This window comes from Pelodiscus sinensis, chromosome 18, assembly GCF_049634645.1.
Source record: "Pelodiscus sinensis isolate JC-2024 chromosome 18, ASM4963464v1, whole genome shotgun sequence".
NCBI lineage: Eukaryota > Metazoa > Chordata > Testudines > Trionychidae > Pelodiscus > Pelodiscus sinensis.
Window position 1 is genome coordinate 864,998 of NC_134728.1, and position 21,914 is coordinate 886,911.

A 21,914-nucleotide genomic window follows, 5' to 3' on the forward strand; every position below is an offset into this window, starting at 1 on the left:
TGGTGTGTTTCTAACATCTAGTGCAGGGGTGTCCAAACTTTTTTCAAAGAGGGCCAGATTTGAAGAAGTGAACATGCGTGAGGGCCGTCCCCGCACTCTCAGCCCCAAGGCAGAGGGCCCGCAGGGTCGGAGGCGGGCGGAGAGCGCAGGGCACGCCGGCCTCACGGCGGCCCGGGGGCAGGGCGAACCCGCAGCCGAGCGGGGGAGTGGGGCTGCAGACGTGCCCTACAGGGCAGGCTCTAGGACCGCGGAGGCCATGGGCGGCGGCGGCACGGCCGGAAGTGGCCCGCTGGGCGCGCCAGTTCAAAAGAGCGCCGGGGAGCCAGGAGAGGGGGAGGAAGCGGGGGCCGTACTAAATTGGAACACAGGCCACAATTGGCCCGCGGGCCGGACTTTGGACATGCCTGATCTAGTGTGTCGTGGGCAGCGTGATCTAGTGGGTAGAGCAGACTGGGATCAGAATTTGGGGATTGTACTTTCTTGTGGGAACCTTGGGGAAGCCATTTCAGCCCCACAGTCCCGGCCTGGCTCTGCAAAATGAGGCAACAGCTCTTGTTCTCACGGTGAGGTCTCGCTAACGTGTACAAGGCGCAGCATGGTCCCCTGGTGAAAACCACTGTGCCCGAGTCCCCCCTCACTCACACCTGGGCGAATCCAGAGGCGCAGCGCGAATACATTCTGTGGGTTTACACTAGTGTAAAAGTGATGCGAGGGAGAGCACAATCCAGCCTATGGATGTGTACTGGTGCAAGCGGAGTGACAGTGAGAGGAGAATTAGGCTTGGAATTCCTCATGGGACTGTAACCCTCGGGGGCACGTGCCTGCTCTCTGATCGCATTAGAACCACTCTGCCATGTTTCCCTGCTGGCTTCCTGCATCATAGGCCCATAAAACCCCAGGGCTGGAAGAGACTTCAGAAGTCATCAGTCCAGCCCCCGGCCCAAGGCAGGACCAACCCCAACTCAATCAGCCCAGCCAGGGCTTGGTCAAGCCGAGACTTAAACACCTTTAGGGATGGAGATTCCACCCCCTCCCTCGGGAACCCAGCCCAGCGCTTCCCCACCCGCCCAGGGAAATCATTTGTCCTAATATGATAGGAATGCTGGCCTAGAAGGGGGCCTCAATAGGTCATCTGGGCCAGTGCCCTGCCCTGAGGCAGACTCAGTCTTACAAAATGCCTTGTGGGCCACACACAGAACCCCGACGGGCTGCACGAGGCCCTGGGCCTGCAGGTAGCCCACCACTGATCTGGAGCCGTCTAGAGCAGGGCTACGCAACACGTGGCCCACGGGTGGGGCCCTTTGAACACGGCCTCCGCTGGGAACACGCTCCCCAATGGCAAGTCAACAGAATGGTCGTCTGGTGAGATGCGTTTTAGTAGTGAAATCCCTGGGCTGTCATTGCTCAGCAAAAGCACTGCCATACGGGTGAACATCGGGTAACTATTGCATTCTATTAATATCAACAATGACTTAAATGGGGTCTGCGTGTTGTGTAGTCTTGCCTTCATCTTTGTATTCATACCGGTCAGTGTGAAAAGCTATTTGCATATATTTGCATATGTATTTGCATGTACATGCAACCACACTTAAGTTGTGGCCCTCGGCATGTGCTGTGAGTATCACTGTGGCCCCCGGGGGTTTCAAAGTTGGGTAGCCCTGTGCTAGACCATCCCTGAGTGGTGGTCTTAAAAATCTACAGGGAACAAGAGTCCACAACCCCCCTAGGTAATTTGTTCTTTTGCTTAATCAGCCTGACAGTTGGGAAGATTTTCCTAATGTCCAATCTAAACCTGAGTGCTTGTATCTTTCTTGAGGGTGAAGTTAGAAAGATGAACTGAAAGTTATTAGTGGTACTTAAGGAACTTAATGGCCCAGTGCTCAAGGCAATGTTCTGTAAATGGTTTTGTTTTTCCTGTGAGCCTAAACTGTGGCTGGTCCTACTAAGACTTGTGACCATGCCTCTTGGTGCTGGAATCCATCTTAAATGTTTCCACTGGGCTGGGGAGAATGGGACAAAGAATTCCCGACCTGGGGAAATTCTATGCAAGGGATGGGTAGCAAACAAAGAGTGTCCTTAGCTGCCACCACCCCTCTAAGAGGATACCCAGGAATACCAGAAAAAGAAAAGAATGCACGGCTGCGCCCATGTCAGAGAAAGAGACCAGCTCTGACTTGTGAAGAACTGTACCAGGAATAAGCACCAGGGTGAGAAACATGATTTGTAACAACTTCTCAGAGTGTATTGAGCTTAGCCGGCAAGTTTGGTTTTATTTTAATTAGTAACTTACTTTGATCTGTCTGTTTTCCTTACAATCACTTAAATCCTATTATTTTATACTTAATAGAGCACTTTTTTTTTAATTATCCAACCCCGTGTAAATAATTGTTACTTAGGGGGAGCAACAGCTGTGCATCTCTCTGGCTATATCTAGACTGCATCCGTCTGTTGACAGAGGGATGCAAATCAAGCACATCGAAATTGCCAATGAAGCAGGGATTTAAATATCCCATGCCTCATTAGTATAAAAATGGACGCCACTGTTTTTTCGAAACAGAGCTTTTTCGAAAAAAACGGCAGTCTAGATGCGGATCTGTCGAAAATAAAGCCTTTTTCGACAGATCCTGTGTTCCTCAAAGAATGAGGTTTACAGGATCTGTTGAAAAAGGCTTTACTTTTGACAAATCTGCATCTAGTCTGCCTTTTTCTTTTTCCGAACAAGCTCAGTTTTGAAAAAAAGTGGCGGCCATGTTTATGCTAATGAGACACGGGATATTTAAATCCCAGCTTCATTAGCAATTTCAATGTGCCTAATCTGCATCTCTCTATCGCCAGAGAGGTGTAGTCTGGACACACTGTCTCTGGGTATGTCTACACTACAGCGCTAGTTCGAACTAACTTAGTTCGAATTAGTTAATTCGAACTAAGCTAGTTCGAACTAACGCATCTAGAACTAAAAACTAGTTCGAACTAGCGTTTTGCTAGTTCGAACTAGTAAGTCCACATTGAGTGGACTCTGAACAGGGCTTAAGGATGGCCGGAAGCAGTGCCGGCAGGGCATAAAAGGAGGACTTAGAGCATGGAGATACTGTCTCAGGCTAGCCGAGGGCTGCGCTTAAAGGGTCCCGACCCCCACCCCGGACACACAGTTCTAAGGGGTGCCCCGCTTGCAAAGAAGTTCTGGCTTGGAGTGCCCTGAGTGCCCACACTGGGCACATCACACCACTCGGCCATCAGCCCGGCTGCACTTGCCGCAGGCTGCCATCTGGGGAGAGGGAGTAATTGGGGGGCTGCAGGAGAGCTTCCACCCCCAGAAGCCCGCAGAGCCAGCCCAGTCCTCCCCATCGGGGGCTCGTACCCCATTCCTCCCTCACCTCCTTCCACTTACCCTTCCTTAGCCCCCCTTCTTATTGATGTACAAAATAAAGATAACGTTTCTTCCAACATTGACTCTGTCTTTATTGAAAAAAACTGGGGGAGACTGGGAAAAGGAGGTGGGAGAGGGGAAGAGAAAGGCTGGGAGAGGGGAGGGCAACTAACATGATCAGGGGTTGGGAACAGGTCCCAGATGAAGAGAGGCTACAGAGACTGGGACTGTTCAGCTTAGAAAAGAGGAGATGGAGAGGGGACAGGATAGAGGTCTCTAAAAGCAGGGGTTGGGTGGAGAGGGTGCATTCAGAAAAGTTCTTCCTGAGTTCCCATAAAGAAGGACTAGAGGACACCAAAGGAAAGGAATGGGTAGCAGGCTTGAAACTAGTAAGAGAAAGTTGTTCTTCTTGACAAAGCAAATAGTTAACCTGTGGAACTCCTTGCTGCAGGAGGCTGTGAAGGCTAGAACTAGAACAGAGTTTAAAGGGAAGTGAGATAAAGTGATGGAGGTTGGGTCCATGGAGTCCTATTAGCCAGAGGGTAGGAGTGGTGTCCCTGCCCAAAGTTTGTGGAAGGCTGGAGAGGGATGGCACGAGACAAATGGCTTGGTCATTGTCTTCGGTCCATCCCCTCCAGGGTCCCTAGGGTTGGCCGCTGTTGGCAGACAGGCTACTGGGCTAGATGGACCTTTGGTCTGACCCAGGACGGCCATTGTAAGCTCAGGGCTCAGTGTCGGGGGTCTCAGTGGACCCCCTTGATTTTCATGCACACCTGGTCCTGGGTGGCCAGGCTGGCAGCTCTCCTGCCCTAGACGGCCACTTTCCTGTGCCTAGTGCAGAGATCGTGGACGAGGTCCACGATGTCCGCACTAGCCCAGGAAGGTGCCCGCCTCTTGCGGTCCAGGGCAAGCTCCCGGGAGCCGCCAACCTGGTCCCGGCAAGAGGGGGTGGGCTGGGGGGCATCGGGTGGGTGGCTCTGTGCCGTGCCAGGTGCAGGGTCTGCTAGCTGGGTGCTGGCAGGCTTGCACCTGGCACGGGCACCGTAGCCAGCCCGTGCCCCTTTAAGGGGTCCGGGGCAGGGAGGGGGGCATAGAGTTTTCCTGGTGTTGGCCAGAGTGGCCACCAGGGAAACCTGGGGAGGGCTAGCCTCCCACTAGTTCGAACTAAAGGGCTACACAGCCCTTAGTTCGAACTAGCTAGTTCGAACTAGGCGTTAGTCCTCGTAAAATGAGGTTTACCTAGTTCGAACTAAGCGCTCCGCTAGTTCGATTCAAATTTGAACTAACGGAGCGCTAGTGTAGCACCTATTAAAGTTAGTTCGAACTAACGTCCGTTAGTTCGAACTAACTTTGTAGTGTAGACATACCCTCTGTCATTAATAAAGAGAACAAACGTTTTTGGGAACTTGCTTTGTGTCAAACTTCGACACAGTCAGACGGATTTTTGCGGGGGGGGGGGGGGGCTGGTCCCATTGGGCTGTGCACTTGGGTGCTCTCAAATCTCAAAACCAACTGGAGCTGAGCTGGGTCAGTGTCTGGATTACCCTGCTGGGGGGGGCCGGTACCCCAACTCTGTGCCGTGGCCTAGCAGGACAGGGTGGTGGGGCACCCCAGAGGGCTCTGTGGCACGATCAGCCCATGAGGTGGCAGTCTCAAACGGACCTCTGGGATCCAGCCGGTCCCATGCCCTCCCTGTCATTCCAGCCCATTGCCTCTTGCCCTAGCCTCAGTGCAGAAGGAGACCAATTTATCACCCTCCTCTTTGTACGGATCTTCGAGGTACTCGACCCCTGTTGTCTATGCGCCCTCCCCCACCCTGTCTTTTCTTCCCAGACGGCGCCCTTGTTTCGACCTCACCTGGTAGCTCATGTTGTCTAGGCCGTTAGCCATTTTTGTTACTCCCCTCTGGACTTTCTGCAGCTGCTCTGCACTGGCCCGAAGCGAGGTGCCCACACTGGACCCAGGGCTCTGGGCCTGGTCTGCACAGCGCTGAGCACAGCACAAGAATTACGTCTGGGTCTGGCTTACACCCGCCCTGCTAAAACTGCCCAGGGGCCGTTCCCGTCGTTGGCAGCACCGTTGCCCCAGGGACGCGCGTTTGGGGGGGCGATACACTACACCCCCTCCGTTATCCCCTGCCGGATGCCGTCCGAGGCAGCCCTGGCCCATTCTGCCCTGGGCAGGCTCCGGGGACAGGCCGCAGTCCCCTTCCGGAATTTCATCCGAGTCATTTTTCAGACAGAAAACAGCATCAGTTTGGGATAAACTCACCTGAGACCAGGACTCAGCTCGATGCCCAGCAGGCCAGCGCTGCCGGAGTCGCCCAGAGGGGTCCGTCCCATCCCAACGAGGTCTCCAGGGGGGAGGGAAGCGCTCGCCAGACTCCCGATAAGTGACTCTCCGGAGACAGACAGATCTTCTCCGGCTCCACCGAGACCGCCGGCTCCCCCACTGAGCGTATCTCCCGCTATAGGGACCCCAGTTCCCCTACTGAGCGTATATCCCGCTATAGGGACGCCTTCTCCCCCACTGAGCGTAACACCCGCTATAGGGACCCCTGCTCCCCCACTGAGCGTAACTCCCGCTGCAGGGACCCCTGCTCCCCCACTAAGCGTAACTCCCGCTATAGGGACCCCTGCTCCCCCACTGAGCGTAACTCCCGCTATAGGGACCCCTGCTCCCCCACTGAGCGAATCTCCCGCTATAGGGACCCCTGCTCCCCCACTGAGCGTAACACCCGCTACAGGGACAACTGCGCCCACACTGAGCGTATCTCCCGCTACAGAGACACCTGCGCCCACACTGAGCGTATTTCCCGTTATAGGGACCCCTGTTCCCCCACTGAGCGAATCTCCCGCTATAGGGACCCCTGTTCCCCCACTGAGCGTATCTCCCGCTATAGGGACCCCTGCTCCCCCACTGAGCATAACTCCCGCTATAGGGACCCTGGCTCCCCCACTGAGCGTAACTCCCGCTATAGGGACCCCTGCTCCCCCACTGCGCGTAACTCCCGCTATAGGGACCCCTGTTCCCCCACTGAGCGTATCTCCCGCTATAGGGACCCCTGTTCCCCCACTGAGCGAATCTCCCGCTATAGGGACCCCTGCTCCCCCACTGAGCGTATCTCCCACTATAGGGACCCCTGCTCCCCCACTGAGCGTAACTCCCGCTATAGGGACCCCTGCTCCCCCACTGAGCGTAACTCCCGCTATATGGACCCCTGTTCCCCCACTGAGCGTAACTCCCGCTATAGGGTCCCCTGCTCCCCCACTGAGCATATCTCCCGCTATAGGGACCCCTGCTCCCCCACTGAGCGTATCTCCCGCTATAGGGACCCCTGCTCCCCCACTGAGCGTATCTCCCGCTATAGGGACCCCTGCTCCCCCACTGAGCGTATCTCCCGCTACAGGGACCCCTGCTCCCCCACTGAGCGAATCTCCCGCTATAGGGACCCCTGTTCCCCCACTGAGCGTATCTCCTGCTACAGGGACACCTGCGCCCACACTGAGCGTATCTCCCACTGCAGGGACCCCTGCTCCCCCACTGAGCGTATCTCCCGCTATAGGGACCCCTGTTCCCCCACTGAGCGTATCTCCTGCTACAGGGACATCTGCGCCCACACTGAGCATATCTCCCGCTATAGGGACCCCTGCTCCCCCACTGAGCGTATCTCCCGCTATAGGGACCCCTGCTCCCCCACTGAGCGTATCTCCCGCTATAGGGACCCCTGTTCCCCCACTGAGCGTATCTCCTGCTACAGGGACATCTGCGCCCACACTGAGCGTATCTCCCGCTATAGGGACCCCTGCTCCCCCACTGAGCGAATCTCCCGCTATAGGGACCCCTGTTTCCCCACTGAGCGTATCTCCCGCTATAGGGACCCCTGCTCCCCCACTGAGCGTATCTCCCGCTACAGGGACACGTGCGCCCACACTGAGCGTATCTCCCGCTATAGGGACCCCTGCTCCCCCACTGAGCGTATCTCCTGCTACAGGGACACCTGCGCCCACACTGAGCGTATCTCCCGCTATAGGGACCCCTGTTCCCCCACTCAGAGTATTTTCTACTATAGGGATCCCTGCTCCCCCACTGAGCGTAACTCCCGCTATAGGGACCCCTGCTCCCCCACTGAGTGTATCTCCCGCTATAGGGACCCCTGCTCCCCCACTGAGCGTATCTCCCGCTATAGGGACGCCTGCTCCCCCACTGAGCGTAACTCCCGCTATAGGGACCCCTGTTCCCCCACTGAGCGTAACTCCCGCTATAGGGACCCCTGCTCCCCCACTGAGCGTATCTCCCGCTATAGGGACCCCTGCTCCCCCACTGAGCGTAACTCCCGCTATAGGGACCCCTGCTCCCCCACTGAGCGTATCTCCCACTATAGGGACCCCTGTTCCCCCACTGAGCGTAACTCCCACTATAGGGACCCCTGTTCCCCCACTGAGCGTATCTCCTGCTTCAGGGACCCCTGCTCCCCCACTGAGCGTATCTCCCACTATAGGGACCCCTGTTCCCCCACTGAGTGTAACTCCCGCTAAAGGGACCCCTGCTCCCCCACTGAGAGTATCTCCCGCTATAGGGACCCCTGCTCCCCCACTGAGCGTAACTCCCGCTATAGGGACCCCTGTTCCCCCACTGAGCGTATCTCCTGCTATAGGGACCCCTGCTCCCCCACTGAGAGTATCTCCCGCTATAGGAACCCCTGCTCCCCCACTGAGCGTAACTCCCACTATAGGGACCCCTGTCCCCCCACTGAGCGTAACTCCCGCTATAGGGACCCCTGCTCCCCCACTGAGCGTATCTCCCGCTATAGGGACGCCTGCTCCCCCACTGAGCGTATCTCCCGCTATAGGGACCCCTGTTCCCCCACTGAGCGTATCTCCTGCTACAGGGACACCTGCGCCCACACTGAGCGTATCTCCCGCTATAGGGACCCCTGTTTCCCCACTCAGAGTATTTTCTACTATAGGGATCCCTGCTCCCCCACTGAGCGTAACTCCCGCTATAGGGACCCCTGCTCCCCCACTGAGTGTATCTCCCGCTATAGGGACCCCTGCTCCCCTACTGAGCGTATCTCCCGCTATAGGGACGCCTGCTCCCCCACTGAGAGTATCTCCCGCTATAGGGACCCCTGCTCCCCCACTGAGAGTATCTCCCGCTATAGGGACCCCTGCTCCCCCACTGAGCGTATCTCCTGCTATAGGGACCCCTGTTCCCCCACTGAGCGTATCTCCTGCTTCAGGGACCCCTGCTCCCCCACTGAGCGTATCTCCCACTATAGGGACCCCTGTTCCCCCACTGAGTGTATCTCCCGCTACAGGGACACGTGCGCCCACACTGAGCGTATCTCCCGCTATAGGGACCCCTGCTCCCCCACTGAGCGTATCTCCTGCTACAGGGACACCTGCGCCCACACTGAGCGTATCTCCCGCTATAGGGACCCCTGCTCCCCCACTGAGCTTATCTCCCACTATAGGGACCCCTGTTCCCCCACTGAGCGTATCTCCCGCTATAGGGACCCCTGCTCCCCCACTGAGCGTATCTCCCGCTATAGGGACCCCTGCTCCCCCACTGAGCGTATCTCCCGCTACAGGGACCCCTGCTCCCCCACTGAGCGAATCTCCCGCTATAGGGACCCCTGTTCCCCCACTGAGCGTATCTCCTGCTACAGGGACACCTGCGCCCACACTGAGCGTATCTCCCACTGCAGGGACCCCTGCTCCCCCACTGAGCGTATCTCCCGCTATAGGGACCCCTGCTCCCCCACTGAGCGTATCTCCCGCTATAGGGACCCCTGTTCCCCCACTGAGCGTATCTCCTGCTACAGGGACATCTGCGCCCACACTGAGCATATCTCCCGCTATAGGGACCCCTGCTCCCCCACTGAGCGTATCTCCCGCTATAGGGACCCCTGCTCCCCCACTGAGCGTATCTCCCGCTATAGGGACCCCTGTTCCCCCACTGAGCGTATCTCCTGCTACAGGGACATCTGCGCCCACACTGAGCGTATCTCCCGCTATAGGGACCCCTGCTCCCCCACTGAGCGAATCTCCCGCTATAGGGACCCCTGTTTCCCCACTGAGCGTATCTCCCGCTATAGGGACCCCTGCTCCCCCACTGAGCGTATCTCCCGCTACAGGGACACGTGCGCCCACACTGAGCGTATCTCCCGCTATAGGGACCCCTGCTCCCCCACTGAGCGTATCTCCTGCTACAGGGACACCTGCGCCCACACTGAGCGTATCTCCCGCTATAGGGACCCCTGTTCCCCCACTCAGAGTATTTTCTACTATAGGGATCCCTGCTCCCCCACTGAGCGTAACTCCCGCTATAGGGACCCCTGCTCCCCCACTGAGTGTATCTCCCGCTATAGGGACCCCTGCTCCCCCACTGAGCGTATCTCCCGCTATAGGGACGCCTGCTCCCCCACTGAGCGTAACTCCCGCTATAGGGACCCCTGTTCCCCCACTGAGCGTAACTCCCGCTATAGGGACCCCTGCTCCCCCACTGAGCGTATCTCCCGCTATAGGGACCCCTGCTCCCCCACTGAGCGTAACTCCCGCTGTAGGGACCCTGGCTCCCCCACTGAGCGTAACTCCCGCTATAGGGACCCCTGTTCCCCCACTGAGCGAATCTCCCGCTATAGGGACCCCTGATCCCCCACTGAGCGTATCTCCCACTATAGGGACCCCTGCTCCCCCACTGAGCGTAACTCCCGCTATAGGGACCCCTGCTCCCCCACTGAGCGTAACTCCCGCTATATGGACCCCTGTTCCCCCACTGAGCGTAACTCCCGCTATAGGGTCCCCTGCTCCCCCACTGAGCATATCTCCCGCTATAGGGACCCCTGCTCCCCCACTGAGCGTATCTCCCGCTATAGGGACCCCTGCTCCCCCACTGAGCGTATCTCCCGCTATAGGGACCCCTGCTCCCCCACTGAGCGTATCTCCCGCTACAGGGACCCCTGCTCCCCCACTGAGCGAATCTCCCGCTATAGGGACCCCTGTTCCCCCACTGAGCGTATCTCCTGCTACAGGGACACCTGCGCCCACACTGAGCGTATCTCCCACTGCAGGGACCCCTGCTCCCCCACTGAGCGTATCTCCCGCTATAGGGACCCCTGCTCCCCCACTGAGCGTATCTCCCGCTATAGGGACCCCTGCTCCCCCACTGAGCGTATCTCCCGCTACAGGGACCCCTGCTCCCCCACTGAGCGAATCTCCCGCTATAGGGACCCCTGTTCCCCCACTGAGCGTATCTCCTGCTACAGGGACACCTGCGCCCACACTGAGCGTATCTCCCGCTACAGGGACCCCTGCTCCCCCACTGAGCGTATCTCCCGCTATAGGGACCCCTGCTCCCCCACTGAGCGTATCTCCCGCTATAGCGACCCCTGTTCCCCCACTGAGCGTATCTCCTGCTACAGGGACATCTGCGCCCACACTGAGCATATCTCCCGCTATAGGGACCCCTGCTCCCCCACTGAGCGTATCTCCCGCTATAGGGACCCCTGCTCCCCCACTGAGCGTATCTCCCGCTATAGGGACCCCTGTTCCCCCACTGAGCGTATCTCCTGCTACAGGGACATCTGCGCCCACACTGAGCGTATCTCCCGCTATAGGGACCCCTGCTCCCCCACTGAGCGAATCTCCCGCTATAGGGACCCCTGTTTCCCCACTGAGCGTATCTCCTGCTACAGGGACATCTGCGCCCACACTGAGCGTATCTCCCGCTATAGGGACCCCTGCTCCCCCACTGAGCGAATCTCCCGCTATAGGGACCCCTGTTTCCCCACTGAGCGTATCTCCCGCTATAGGGACCCCTGCTCCCCCACTGAGAGTATCTCCCGCTATAGGAACCCCTGCTCCCCCACTGAGCGTAACTCCCACTATAGGGACCCCTGTTCCCCCACTGAGCGTATCTCCTGCTACAGGGACACCTGCGCCCACACTGAGCGTATCTCCCGCTATAGGGACCCCTGTTCCCCCACTCAGAGTATTTTCTACTATAGGGATCCCTGCTCCCCCACTGAGCGTAACTCCCGCTATAGGGACCCCTGCTCCCCCACTGAGTGTATCTCCCGCTATAGGGACCCCTGCTCCCCCACTGAGCGTATCTCCCGCTATAGGGACGCCTGCTCCCCCACTGAGCGTAACTCCCGCTATAGGGACCCCTGCTCCCCCACTGAGCGTAACTCCCGCTAGAGGGACCCCTGCTCCCCCACTGAGCGTATCTCCCACTATAGGGACCCCTGTTCCCCCACTGAGCGTAACTCCCACTATAGGGACCCCTGTTCCCCCACTGAGCGAATCTCCCGCTACAGGGACACCTGTTCCCCCACTGAGCGTATCTCCCGCTATAGGGACCCCTGTTCCCCCACTGAGCGTATCTCCCGCTACAGGGACCCCTGCTCCCCCACTGAGCGAATCTCCCGCTACAGGGACACCTGTTCCCCCACTGAGCGTATCTCCCGCTATAGGGACCCCTGCTCCCCCACTGAGCGTATCTCCTGCTAGAGGGACCCCTGCTCCCCCACTGAGCGTATCTCCCACTATAGGGACCCCTGTTCCCCCACTGAGTGTAACTCCCGCTATAGGGACCCCTGCTCCCCCACTGAGAGTATCTCCCGCTATAGGGACCCCTGCTCCCCCACTGAGCGTATCTCCTGCTATAGGGACCCCTGTTCCCCCACTGAGCGTATCTCCTGCTTCAGGGACCCCTGCTCCCCCACTGAGCGTATCTCCCACTATAGGGACCCCTGTTCCCCCACTGAGCGTATCTCCCGCTACAGGGACACGTGCGCCCACACTGAGCGTATCTCCCGCTATAGGGACCCCTGCTCCCCCACTGAGCGAATCTCCCGCTACAGGGACACCTGTTCCCCCACTGAGCGTATCTCCCGCTATAGGGACCCCTGATCCCCCACTGAGCGTATCTCCCACTATAGGGACCCCTGCGCCCACACTGACCGTATCTCCCGCTATAGGGACCCCTGTTCCCCCACTGAGCGTATCTCCCGCTACAGGGACCCTTGCTCCTCCACTGAGCGTAACTCCCGCTATAGGGACCCCTGCTCCTCCACTGAGCGTAACTCCCGCTATAGGGACCCCTGCTCCCCCACTGAGCGTATCTCCCGCTATAGGGACCCCTGTTCCCCCACTCAGAGTATTTTCTATTATAGGGATCCCTGCTCCCCCACTGAGCGTAACTCCCGCTATAGGGACCCCTGCTCCCCCACTGAGAGTATCTCCCGCTATAGGGACCCCTGCTCCCCCACTGAGCGTATCTCCCGCTATAAGGACCCCTGCTCCCCCACTGAGCGTAACTCCCGCTATAGGGACACCTGCTCCCCCACTGAGCGTATCTCCCGCTATAGGGACCCCTGCTCCCCCACTGAGCGTATCTCTCGCTATAGGGACCCCTGTTCCCCCACTGAGCATATCTCCCGCTATAGGGACCCCTGCTCCCCCGCTGAGCGTAACTCCCGCTATAGGGACCCCTGTTCCCCCACTGAGCGTAACTCCCGCTATAGGGACCCCTGCTCCCCCACTGAGAGTATCTCCCGCTATAGGAACCCCTGCTCCCCCACTGAGCGTAACTCCCACTATAGGGACCCCTGTTCCCCCACTGAGCGTATCTCCTGCTACAGGGACACCTGCGCCCACACTGAGCGTATCTCCCGCTATAGGGACCCCTGTTCCCCCACTCAGAGTATTTTCTACTATAGGGATCCCTGCTCCCCCACTGAGCGTAACTCCCGCTATAGGGACCCCTGCTCCCCCACTGAGTGTATCTCCCGCTATAGGGACCCCTGCTCCCCCACTGAGCGTATCTCCCGCTATAGGGACGCCTGCTCCCCCACTGAGCGTAACTCCCGCTATAGGGACCCCTGCTCCCCCACTGAGCGTAACTCCCGCTATAGGGACCCCTGCTCCCCCACTGAGCGTATCTCCCGCTATAGGGACCCCTGCTCCCCCACTGAGCGTAACTCCCGCTTTAGGGACCCCTGCTCCCCCACTGAGCTTATCTCCCACTATAGGGACCCCTGTTCCCCCACTGAGTGTATCTCCCGCTATAGGGACCCCTGCTCCCCCACTGAGCGTAACTCCCACTATAGGGACCCCTGTTCCCCCACTGAGCGTATCTCCTGCTTCAGGGACCCCTGCTCCCCCACTGAGCGTATCTCCCACTATAGGGACCCCTGTTCCCCCACTGAGTGTAACTCCCGCTATAGGGACCCCTGCTCCCCCACTGAGAGTATCTCCCGCTATAGGGACCCCTGCTCCCCCACTGAGCGTAACTCCCACTATAGGGACCCCTGCTCTCCCACTGAGCGTATCTCCTGCTATAGGGACCCCTGTTTCCCCACTCAGAGTATCTTCTACTATAGGGATCCCTGCTCCCCCACTGAGCGTAACTCCCGCTACAGGGACCCCTGCTCCCCCACTGAGCGTAACTCCCGCTATAGGGACCCCTGCTCCCCCACTGAGCGTAACTCCCTCTATATGGACCCCTGTTCCCCCACTGAGCGTAACTCCCGCTACAGGGACACCTGCGTCCACACTGAGCATATCTCCCGCTATAGGGACCCCTGTTTCCCCACTCAGAGTATCTTCTACTATAGGGATCCCTGCTCCCCCACTGAGCGTAACTCCCGCTATAGTGACCCCTGCTCCCCCACTGAGCGAATCTCCCGCTACAGGGACACCTGCTTCCACACTGAGCATATCTCCCGCTATAGGGACCCCTGTACTCCCACTCAGAGTATCTTCTACTATAGGGATCCCTGCTCCCCCACTGAGCGTATCTCCCGCTATAGGGACCCCTGCTCCAACACTGAGCATAACTCCTGCTATAGGGACCTCTGCTCCCCCACTGAACATATCTCCCTCTATAGGGACCCCTGCTCCCCCACTGAGCGTATCTCCCGTTAGAGGGACACCTCCGCCCACACTGAGCATATCTCCTGCTATAGGGACCCCTGTTCCCCCACCGAGTGTCTCCCCCACTACGGGGACCCCTGCTCCCCCACTGAGCGAATCTCCCGCTACAGGGACACGTGCGCCCACACTGAGCGTATCTCCCGCTATAGGGACCCCTGATCCCCCAATCAGCGTATCTCCCGCTATAGGGACCCCTGCTCCCCCACTAAGCGAATCTCCCGCTATAGGGACCCCTGCTCTCCCACTGAGCGTATCTCCCTCTATAGGGACCCCTGCTCCCCCACTGAGCTTATCTCCCGCTACAGGGACCCCTGCTCCCCCACTGAGCGTATCTCCCGCTATAGGGACCCCTGATCCCCCACTGAGCGTATCTCCCGCTACTGGGACACCTGCGCCCACACTGAGCGTATCTCCCGCTATAGGGACCCCTGATCCCCCACTCAGCGTATCTCCCGCTCTAGGGACCCCTGCTCCCCCACTAAGCGAATCTCCCGCTACAGGGACACCTGCGCCCACACTGAGCGTATCTCCCGCTATATGGACCTCTGTTCCCCCACTGAGCGTAACTCGCGCTATAGGGACCCCTGCTCCCCCACTGAGCGTATCTTCCGCTACAGGGACCCCTGTTCCCCCACTCAGAGTATCTTCTACTATAGGGACCCATGCTCCCCCACTGAACGTTTCTCCCACTATAGGGACCCCTGTTCCCCCACTGAGCAAATCTCCCACTATAGGGACCTCTGTTCCCCCACTGAGCATATCTCCCACTACAGGGACACCTGCTCCCACACTGAGCGTATCTCCCGCTATAAGGACCCCTGTTCCCCCACTGAGCGTATCCCCCACTACAGGGACCCCTGTTCCCCCACTCAGTGTATTTAAAGCTATAGGGACCCCATTTCCCCCTCTCAGAGTATCTTCTACCATAGGGATCTCTGCTCCCCCACTCAGCATGTCTTCTACTATAGAGACCCCTGTTACCGCACTCAGTGTATCTACAGCTATAGAGACCCCTGCTCCCCCACTTAGCGTATCTCCCGCTATAGGGACCTCTGCTCCCCCACTGAGTGTGTCCTCTACTATAGGGACCCCTATTCCGCCACTCAGTGTATCCACAGCTACGGGGACCCCTGCTCTCCCACTCATTGTGCCTTCTACTATAGGGACCCCTGTTCCGCCACTCAGTGTATCTACAGCTATAGGGACCCCTGCTCTCCCACTCAACGTTTCTTCTACTATAGGGACCCCTGCTCCCCCACTCAGGGTGTCTTCTACTATAGGGACCCCTGCTCCACCACTCAGGGTGTCTTCTACTGCAGGGATCCCTGCTCCCCCACTCAACGTGTCTTCTACTATGGGGACCTCTACTCCGCCACTCAGCGTGTCTTCTACTATAGTGACCCCTGCTTCCCGACTCAGAGTATCTATAGCTATAGGGACCTCTGTTCTGCCACTCAGAGTATCTTCTACTATAGCGACCCCTGCTACCCCACTCAGCATGTCTTCTACTACAGGGACTTCTGTTCCCACACTCAGAGTACCTTCTACTATAGGGAGCCCTGCTCCCCCACCGAACATGTCTTCTACAATAGGGACCCCTGTTCCGCCACTCAGTGTATCTACAGCTATAGGGACCCCTGCTCTCCCACTCAACGTTTCTTCTACTATAGGGACCCCTGCTCCCCCACTCAGGGTGTCTTCTACTATAGGGACCCCTGCTCCGCCACTCAGGGTGTCTTCTGCAGCTATAGGGATCCCTGTTTCCCCACTCAGCCTATCTACAGCTATAGGGATCCCTGTTCCCCCACTCAGCCTATCCACAGCTATAGGGACCCCTGATCCCCCACTCAGGGTGTCTTTTACTACAGGGACTCCTGTTCCAACACTCAGAGTACCTTCTACTATAGGGACCCCTGCTCCTCCACCGAGCTTGTCTTTTACAATAGGGACCCCTGTTCCGCCACTCAGTGTATCTACAGCTATAGGGACCCCTGCTCCCGCACTCAGTGAATCTACAGTTATAGGGACCCCTGCTCCCCCACTGAGCATGTTTTTTACTATAGGGACATCTATTCCCCCACTCAGTGTATCTACAGCCATAGGGACCCCTGTTCCCCCACTCAGTATATCTACAGCTATAGGGACCCCTGCTCCCCCACTCAGCGTGTCTTCTACTATAGGAGCCCCTGTTCCCCCACTCAGAGTATCTATAGCTACAGGGACCCCTGCTCCCCCACTCAGTGTATCTATAGCTACAGGGACCCCTGCTCCCCCACTCAGAGTATCTATAGCTACAGGGACCCCTGCTCCCCCACTCAGTGTATCTATAGCTACAGGGACCCCTGCTCCCCCACTCAGTGTATCTATAGCTACAGGGACCCCTGCTCCCCCACTCAGTGTATCTATAGCTACAGGGACCCCTGCTCCCCCACTCAGTGTATCTATAGCTATAGGGACCCCTGCTCCCCCACTCAGGGTATCTACAGCTACAGGGACCCCTGCTCCCCCACTCAGAGTATCTATAGCTACAGGGACCCCTGCTCCCCCACTCAGAGTATCTATAGCTACAGGGACCCCTGCTCCCCCACTCAGGGTATCTACAGCTACAGGGATCCCTGCTCCTGCACTGAGCGTGTTTCCCAGAAGAGTGACTCCTCCTGCCCCTTCTAAGGCACCCTGAGGTGCAAGTGCATCTTCTCCCGCCACAAGGAGCCCCCCAGCCCCAACTGCAGGGGCTCCTGCTCCTCTCCTTCCCCCTCCAAGCGTTTCCCCAGGGAAAGGTCGCGTCCCCCGCCTGTGTCCCCCAAGCAGCCATGTCAGCAAGGGCCGACGTGGGCCTCGGGCGTGTGAGCCAAGCCCTGCCCCGAGGACACTCTGATCTGCCCTGCTGCCTTCTGCCCCCAATATCGGTCTGGCCCCTGCCTCTGCCTGCACCCCCAGGAGGCCCGCTAGGGAAGGCCTGGCTCCCGCCCCCTGCCCGTTGGGCAAATTCTCTGCTCCCTGCCCCCCTAAGAGCCTTCCCACCATGGAGAGCAGGGCGCCCAGGAGCGATAGCTGCCTTCCCGCCCCGGCTGGGCCTCCAGCGCCCGGGCGCCGCACTCGAGGGCCACCGCTGAGCTGCACATCCACCAGACTCTGCCCACGGAGCGCGCGGGCCCCCACGTCCAGAAAGGCTGGAAGGATCAGGAGGTATGTCAGTGACGGGCCTGGTGAGCCGGGCGGGGGGCAGGGCGGTCCGTCCGCCTCCCCTGGCCCCACTGCCCCCCCGCCCTAGGGCTTCCCGCAGCCCTGCCCTCAGGCACCGGGCCCTTTTCAGAGTGGCCCGCCGCCCCTCTCTCTTGCTGAGCAGTGCCCAGCTCCTGACACCCCCTATCAGCATAGGGGTGGGGGGGGGTCCCGCCGCTGCTGGAGTAGCCCACGGCCCGGCAGCCCGCCCAGCGCTCACTTCTGGGGCGCAGCGGTGAACGCCGCTCCTGGCAGAACCGGGCAGGGCGTGTGGCCTCTTCTGACTCCCTGCATCTGGGGGGCCGAAAGAGCTTTGAGGAGCCGGGCCCTGGGAGGTCTGTGTGCCCAGCCCTTCGGCTCCTGGCCAGAGCTGGGCCGGGAAAGGCCGTCCCATCGGCGGGGGACTGCGCGGGTCTGAGCTCTGGCTTCACACCAGTCCCAGGGGGAACCCCCAAATGATGAGTCTAGCTGTGCCGGGGAGTGGAGCCGCAGCATTCCCAACGCACACGCAATCTGCCAGGAACGCCGGGAAGCTACGGACTGGCCTGCAGCTTCCCCCAGGCGGGCAGGAAGCCAGGCAGGCTGGGACTGCCCTGGGTTCCCTCCGAGCTTTGTCAGAACCAAGCCGTTTCAGGGGAGCGTTTTCATTTCGAGGAACTAGCAAAATCTGAGGCGAAAACGTTTCACTGGGACCTTCCCACTCGGCTCCCCAGTCTCCATGGCAACGTCGCCCCCGGGGCGCCGCACGCAGGACCACGCAGGACCACCGGGGCCATGCACCACTTCTACCCCCATTCTGCCTCCGTGGGCGCCCGTGGGGAGCTCTGGAAGGGCGTGGGCCGGTGCAGGCAAACGCTCTGCGCTATGGCGGCCAGCGGGGGAGCATTATAGAGGGAGAGTGAGCAGGGCCCTGATCCGAGGGCCACACGGGCCCAGCCTGATCCTATCGCTGCTTGACACGAGCCAGCAAATGGTAGTGCCGGCGAACGGTCCCGGGGAAGGGGGGGCAGGAAGGCCACCCGGAGGGCAGTTTGTGGAGCGAACGGGACGTTTTCCACTCACCCTTCCCCGAAGCCTTCTGCCGGATCATTTGCGCTGGCCGGTAGCCCCGGGAGCCGGGAGGCAGGCTCAGCAGAGCGCAGAAGAGGAGCAGGCTGTGGACCTTCGACATCTTCGCCCCAAGGCGGGTCACGGCTCCTGCCTGGGAAGGGGACAGGCCCAAATCAGAGCCCGGAGAGCCAGCCGGACAGATCTGAGGCGCAGGATATGTTCTAGAATGGCAAGGAGCTGGGGGCACGCTCTACAGATGGTGAGGCTGAGCCTCGCCCCTGCTTGTGTGGTGTGGCCGGGGGGTCCTCAGACGTGGAAGAATTCCCAGCTGGCCTAGAGTCAGCAGGAGCCACCTCTCGGCTTCCCCCTTCCTGGCCCTGGTGGACAGAAGCCATCTCCGGCTGTCAGAACGGCCCCTTGGGGAGCTGAGGAAACGGCCCACGGAGGTCAGCCCGGAGCTCTTTCTGCAGCTCACGAACAGCCTCTCCTGTTAGCCCAAACTGTCCTCCTTCAGACTCTCCATGAAGTGGCCGCGCTCCCCACGCCTGGAAGTCCCAGCCGTGACTCATGGAAGGGAGCAACGTGGCTCGCTCTGGGCCGAAAGCTGTCCACGCGGCGTGCCCACGTTTCTGTGGGTACGGCCCGGCTCTGCGAGCGGGGTGCTGGCTCGCTGCAAAGGCTCAGGGAGAGCTCCCCCAAGGAGGCAGGAAATCCTAATGCTCGGGCTTGTTCTGAGCCAGCCCTGACGGCCTGAGTTCGGCAAATCCCCAGCACACAACAGTGGGCTGGCGGCGGGGTGGGGCCCTTTGCAGTTAGTTCCTCCAAGAGCAAACCTTCCCCACGACAGGTCTGGACAAGGCAGAGTCCTGTGGCACCTTAAAGACTCACAGATATATCTGGGCATCAGCTTCCGTGGGTCAAACCCACTGGCATATCAAAAGAAGGGAGTTACTTTTCGAGTGTGGGACCAGTGTTAACGAGGCCAGTTCAGTGAGGGTGGTGGGGGCTCCCTCCCAGCAGTTGAGGGGGAGGTGTGATGACCAAAAGAGGGAGGATTCAACGAGGTATCTGTTAGTCTTTAAGGCACCACAGGACTCGCCGTTGTTTTTGCAGCTACAGACTCACATGGCCACCCCCTCAGGGCGGGTCCACCCTACAGCCGAAGGTCAGCTTAAGATAGACAATTCCAGCTACATAAATAGCGTGGCTGAAGTCAACATACCTTAAGCCTCCTCGCAGCAGGAGGTGGATGGGAGAAACACTCCTGTCAACTGATGGGGGCACCCTCAGTGTTTGATTTAGCGAGTCCTTACTAGACCCTCTAAATCAAATGCCGGAAGATTGATCACCACTGCGTCGCTCTTCCCGCACGTGGAGACGTGCCCTGAGGACAAGAGCGGTCTGGTATTCATTGGCTCCTGGGATCTGTGCTGTAATTCTTAAGGGCCAGAACGTTGGCTGGCCAGGCACATCTTTAGAGGCGCGCGTCATGGCTCAGATCTCTCACCCGTTGGTCTTTGGGTCTCCTGGGGGAGGGGCTTTGAGCGTTGGGTGGGGGCTGTGGATGGGGAGGGGGAAGTGACAATGGGGCTGACGTTTCATTTCATAGGGCAGGAGGTGGAAGGCTAAGAACTGATGGAAGCATTTGAATTCCTGCTTGGAAAGTCGGGCCGGACCGAAACCCAGGGCAGTCAGAGGGGAGCCCATATCTCTTGGTGAACACGAAAGACTCCAACGAGCAGAAGGACCTAAATGGGATTAGGATCCCCCGCCCGTCTGCTGCTCCAGACCCCGGGCCGTTCTCGTTTGCCTTTGCCGTAGAAGACACCACTTCAGATCCGGCGTCTTTGCAGCGTTTCTCTTACCTTGTCCCGCGAGTGGTCAGCGGCAGCCGTTCCGGAGCTGCTCAGCCCTCTGTGCTTGGCAGGGAGCGGGCAGCCCTTATATAACATAAGCTTGCTCAAGAATGAGGAAAAGAAGCGTCATAAAAGCCGAGGAATTAAGGCATCGAATTGTCTCGCCGTGGCATTTATGGCGTGCCAAAGTAAATCGCGGCTGAGTGTCGCATGGTGTGGGGACCCCCTTTCTGGCCTGCGTGAATCCAGACTGGACCAGGAATGGGCTGAGCGTGTCGAATCCAAATGTAAAGTTCACGTCCGCACGTTGCACAAGATTTTTGGACACGTGTCGCTGAAAGCACAGAAAGCCTCCAACAGCCAAATCGCAGGGTTCCTGCTCCAACCAATCGGGACCTGGCAGAGGGACGACTTGCAAGGACCTGAGCTCTCCCGGTATGCATCTCTTCCCGTGAGACACTTGTCGCAATCCGGAGACTCCAGAAAACCCATAAAACGTGGCCTCTGTGCAGTAGCGCTGTAATGGACAAGAGAGGTCGTTGTGTTGGCTTAGTCAATCCACTTCCACAAGAGGTGCTCGCTACGTTGGCAGGAGAAGCTGTCCCCTTGACGTACCCCTGTCTGCCCGTCGCTTGGGTCGGTGTAATGCCTGCACCCCCAGGTATCCATGCATCTCAGGAATGTATTTCTAGCAAAGTCCTTCTGTAGCGTGGACCAGGGCTCTGTGCTGTGCTCAAGTGCAGCACCTGCTCAGTGCTAGCGGCAGAGCATGGGCCACCTTTCTGGAAAATATTCACAGATTCATAGACTGTAACGCCAGCTAAGACCATTAGCTCATCCAGTTTGGCCTGCGGATCACAGCTCAGAACCTTTCACAGGTTCCCTTCCTCCTTGAGCCCAATTAGCTGATGGCGGCTTTTACAGTGAGTGATCGCAGACACAAACGTGCAGTTAGCCGCCTGCTTACCCACATTCGCGCACACACGTGCCAGCGTTTGCACGTTTGAAACCGTGGTGCTGTCATACGATAGTGAGTGTTCACAAGAGCCTTTGAGAACGTGGCCCGATGTGCGCACAGGATAAAACTGGCTCCACAACTTATTGCAAAATATCCCGCCTCCAAGAGCCCTGCTCCGTCCCGTCTCCGCCACCTGTGAGCAGAGCAAAGCCAGAGATTCCCTCTGCAGGGAGCGTGCGGCCACAGCTTTCTAGTCCAGAGGGCTCAAGGCCCCATTATGTCGGGGGCCTGCCCCACCCTGCTCACGCAGGAGCATTCCCTCGCCCGACCCCCCCCGGGCCTCACGTCCCCTTGTCCCACCCCGGCAGGAGGGATAACGGGTGCAGGCTGCCCGGGGAACGAGGACAGCCCCAGCCCTCAGTCACTGCAGCAGTAAGGGGGGTCAGGTGAGAAGCCCCTGTCCATAGCCGCTGCAGCTCCAGTGGGCACAGCCGGGGGAGGGGGGCATGTCCCCC

General features: G+C 58.9%; 1 protein-coding gene across 1 annotated transcript; it reads right to left on the reverse strand.

The window, feature by feature from the left end:
• Positions 1 to 14,750: 14,750 nt before the first annotated feature.
• On the reverse strand, positions 14,751 to 18,729 carry LOC142818883 (uncharacterized). The gene is made up of 3 exons (XM_075901543.1): positions 18,598 to 18,729; positions 14,926 to 17,483; positions 14,751 to 14,804 (listed from the first exon to the last, which is right to left on the reverse strand). Exons 1-3 carry the CDS (start codon positions 18,704 to 18,706, stop codon positions 14,751 to 14,753), a joined length of 2,721 nt encoding a protein of 906 aa, XP_075757658.1. The 5' UTR covers positions 18,707 to 18,729.
• Positions 18,730 to 21,914: the final 3,185 nt, after the last annotated feature.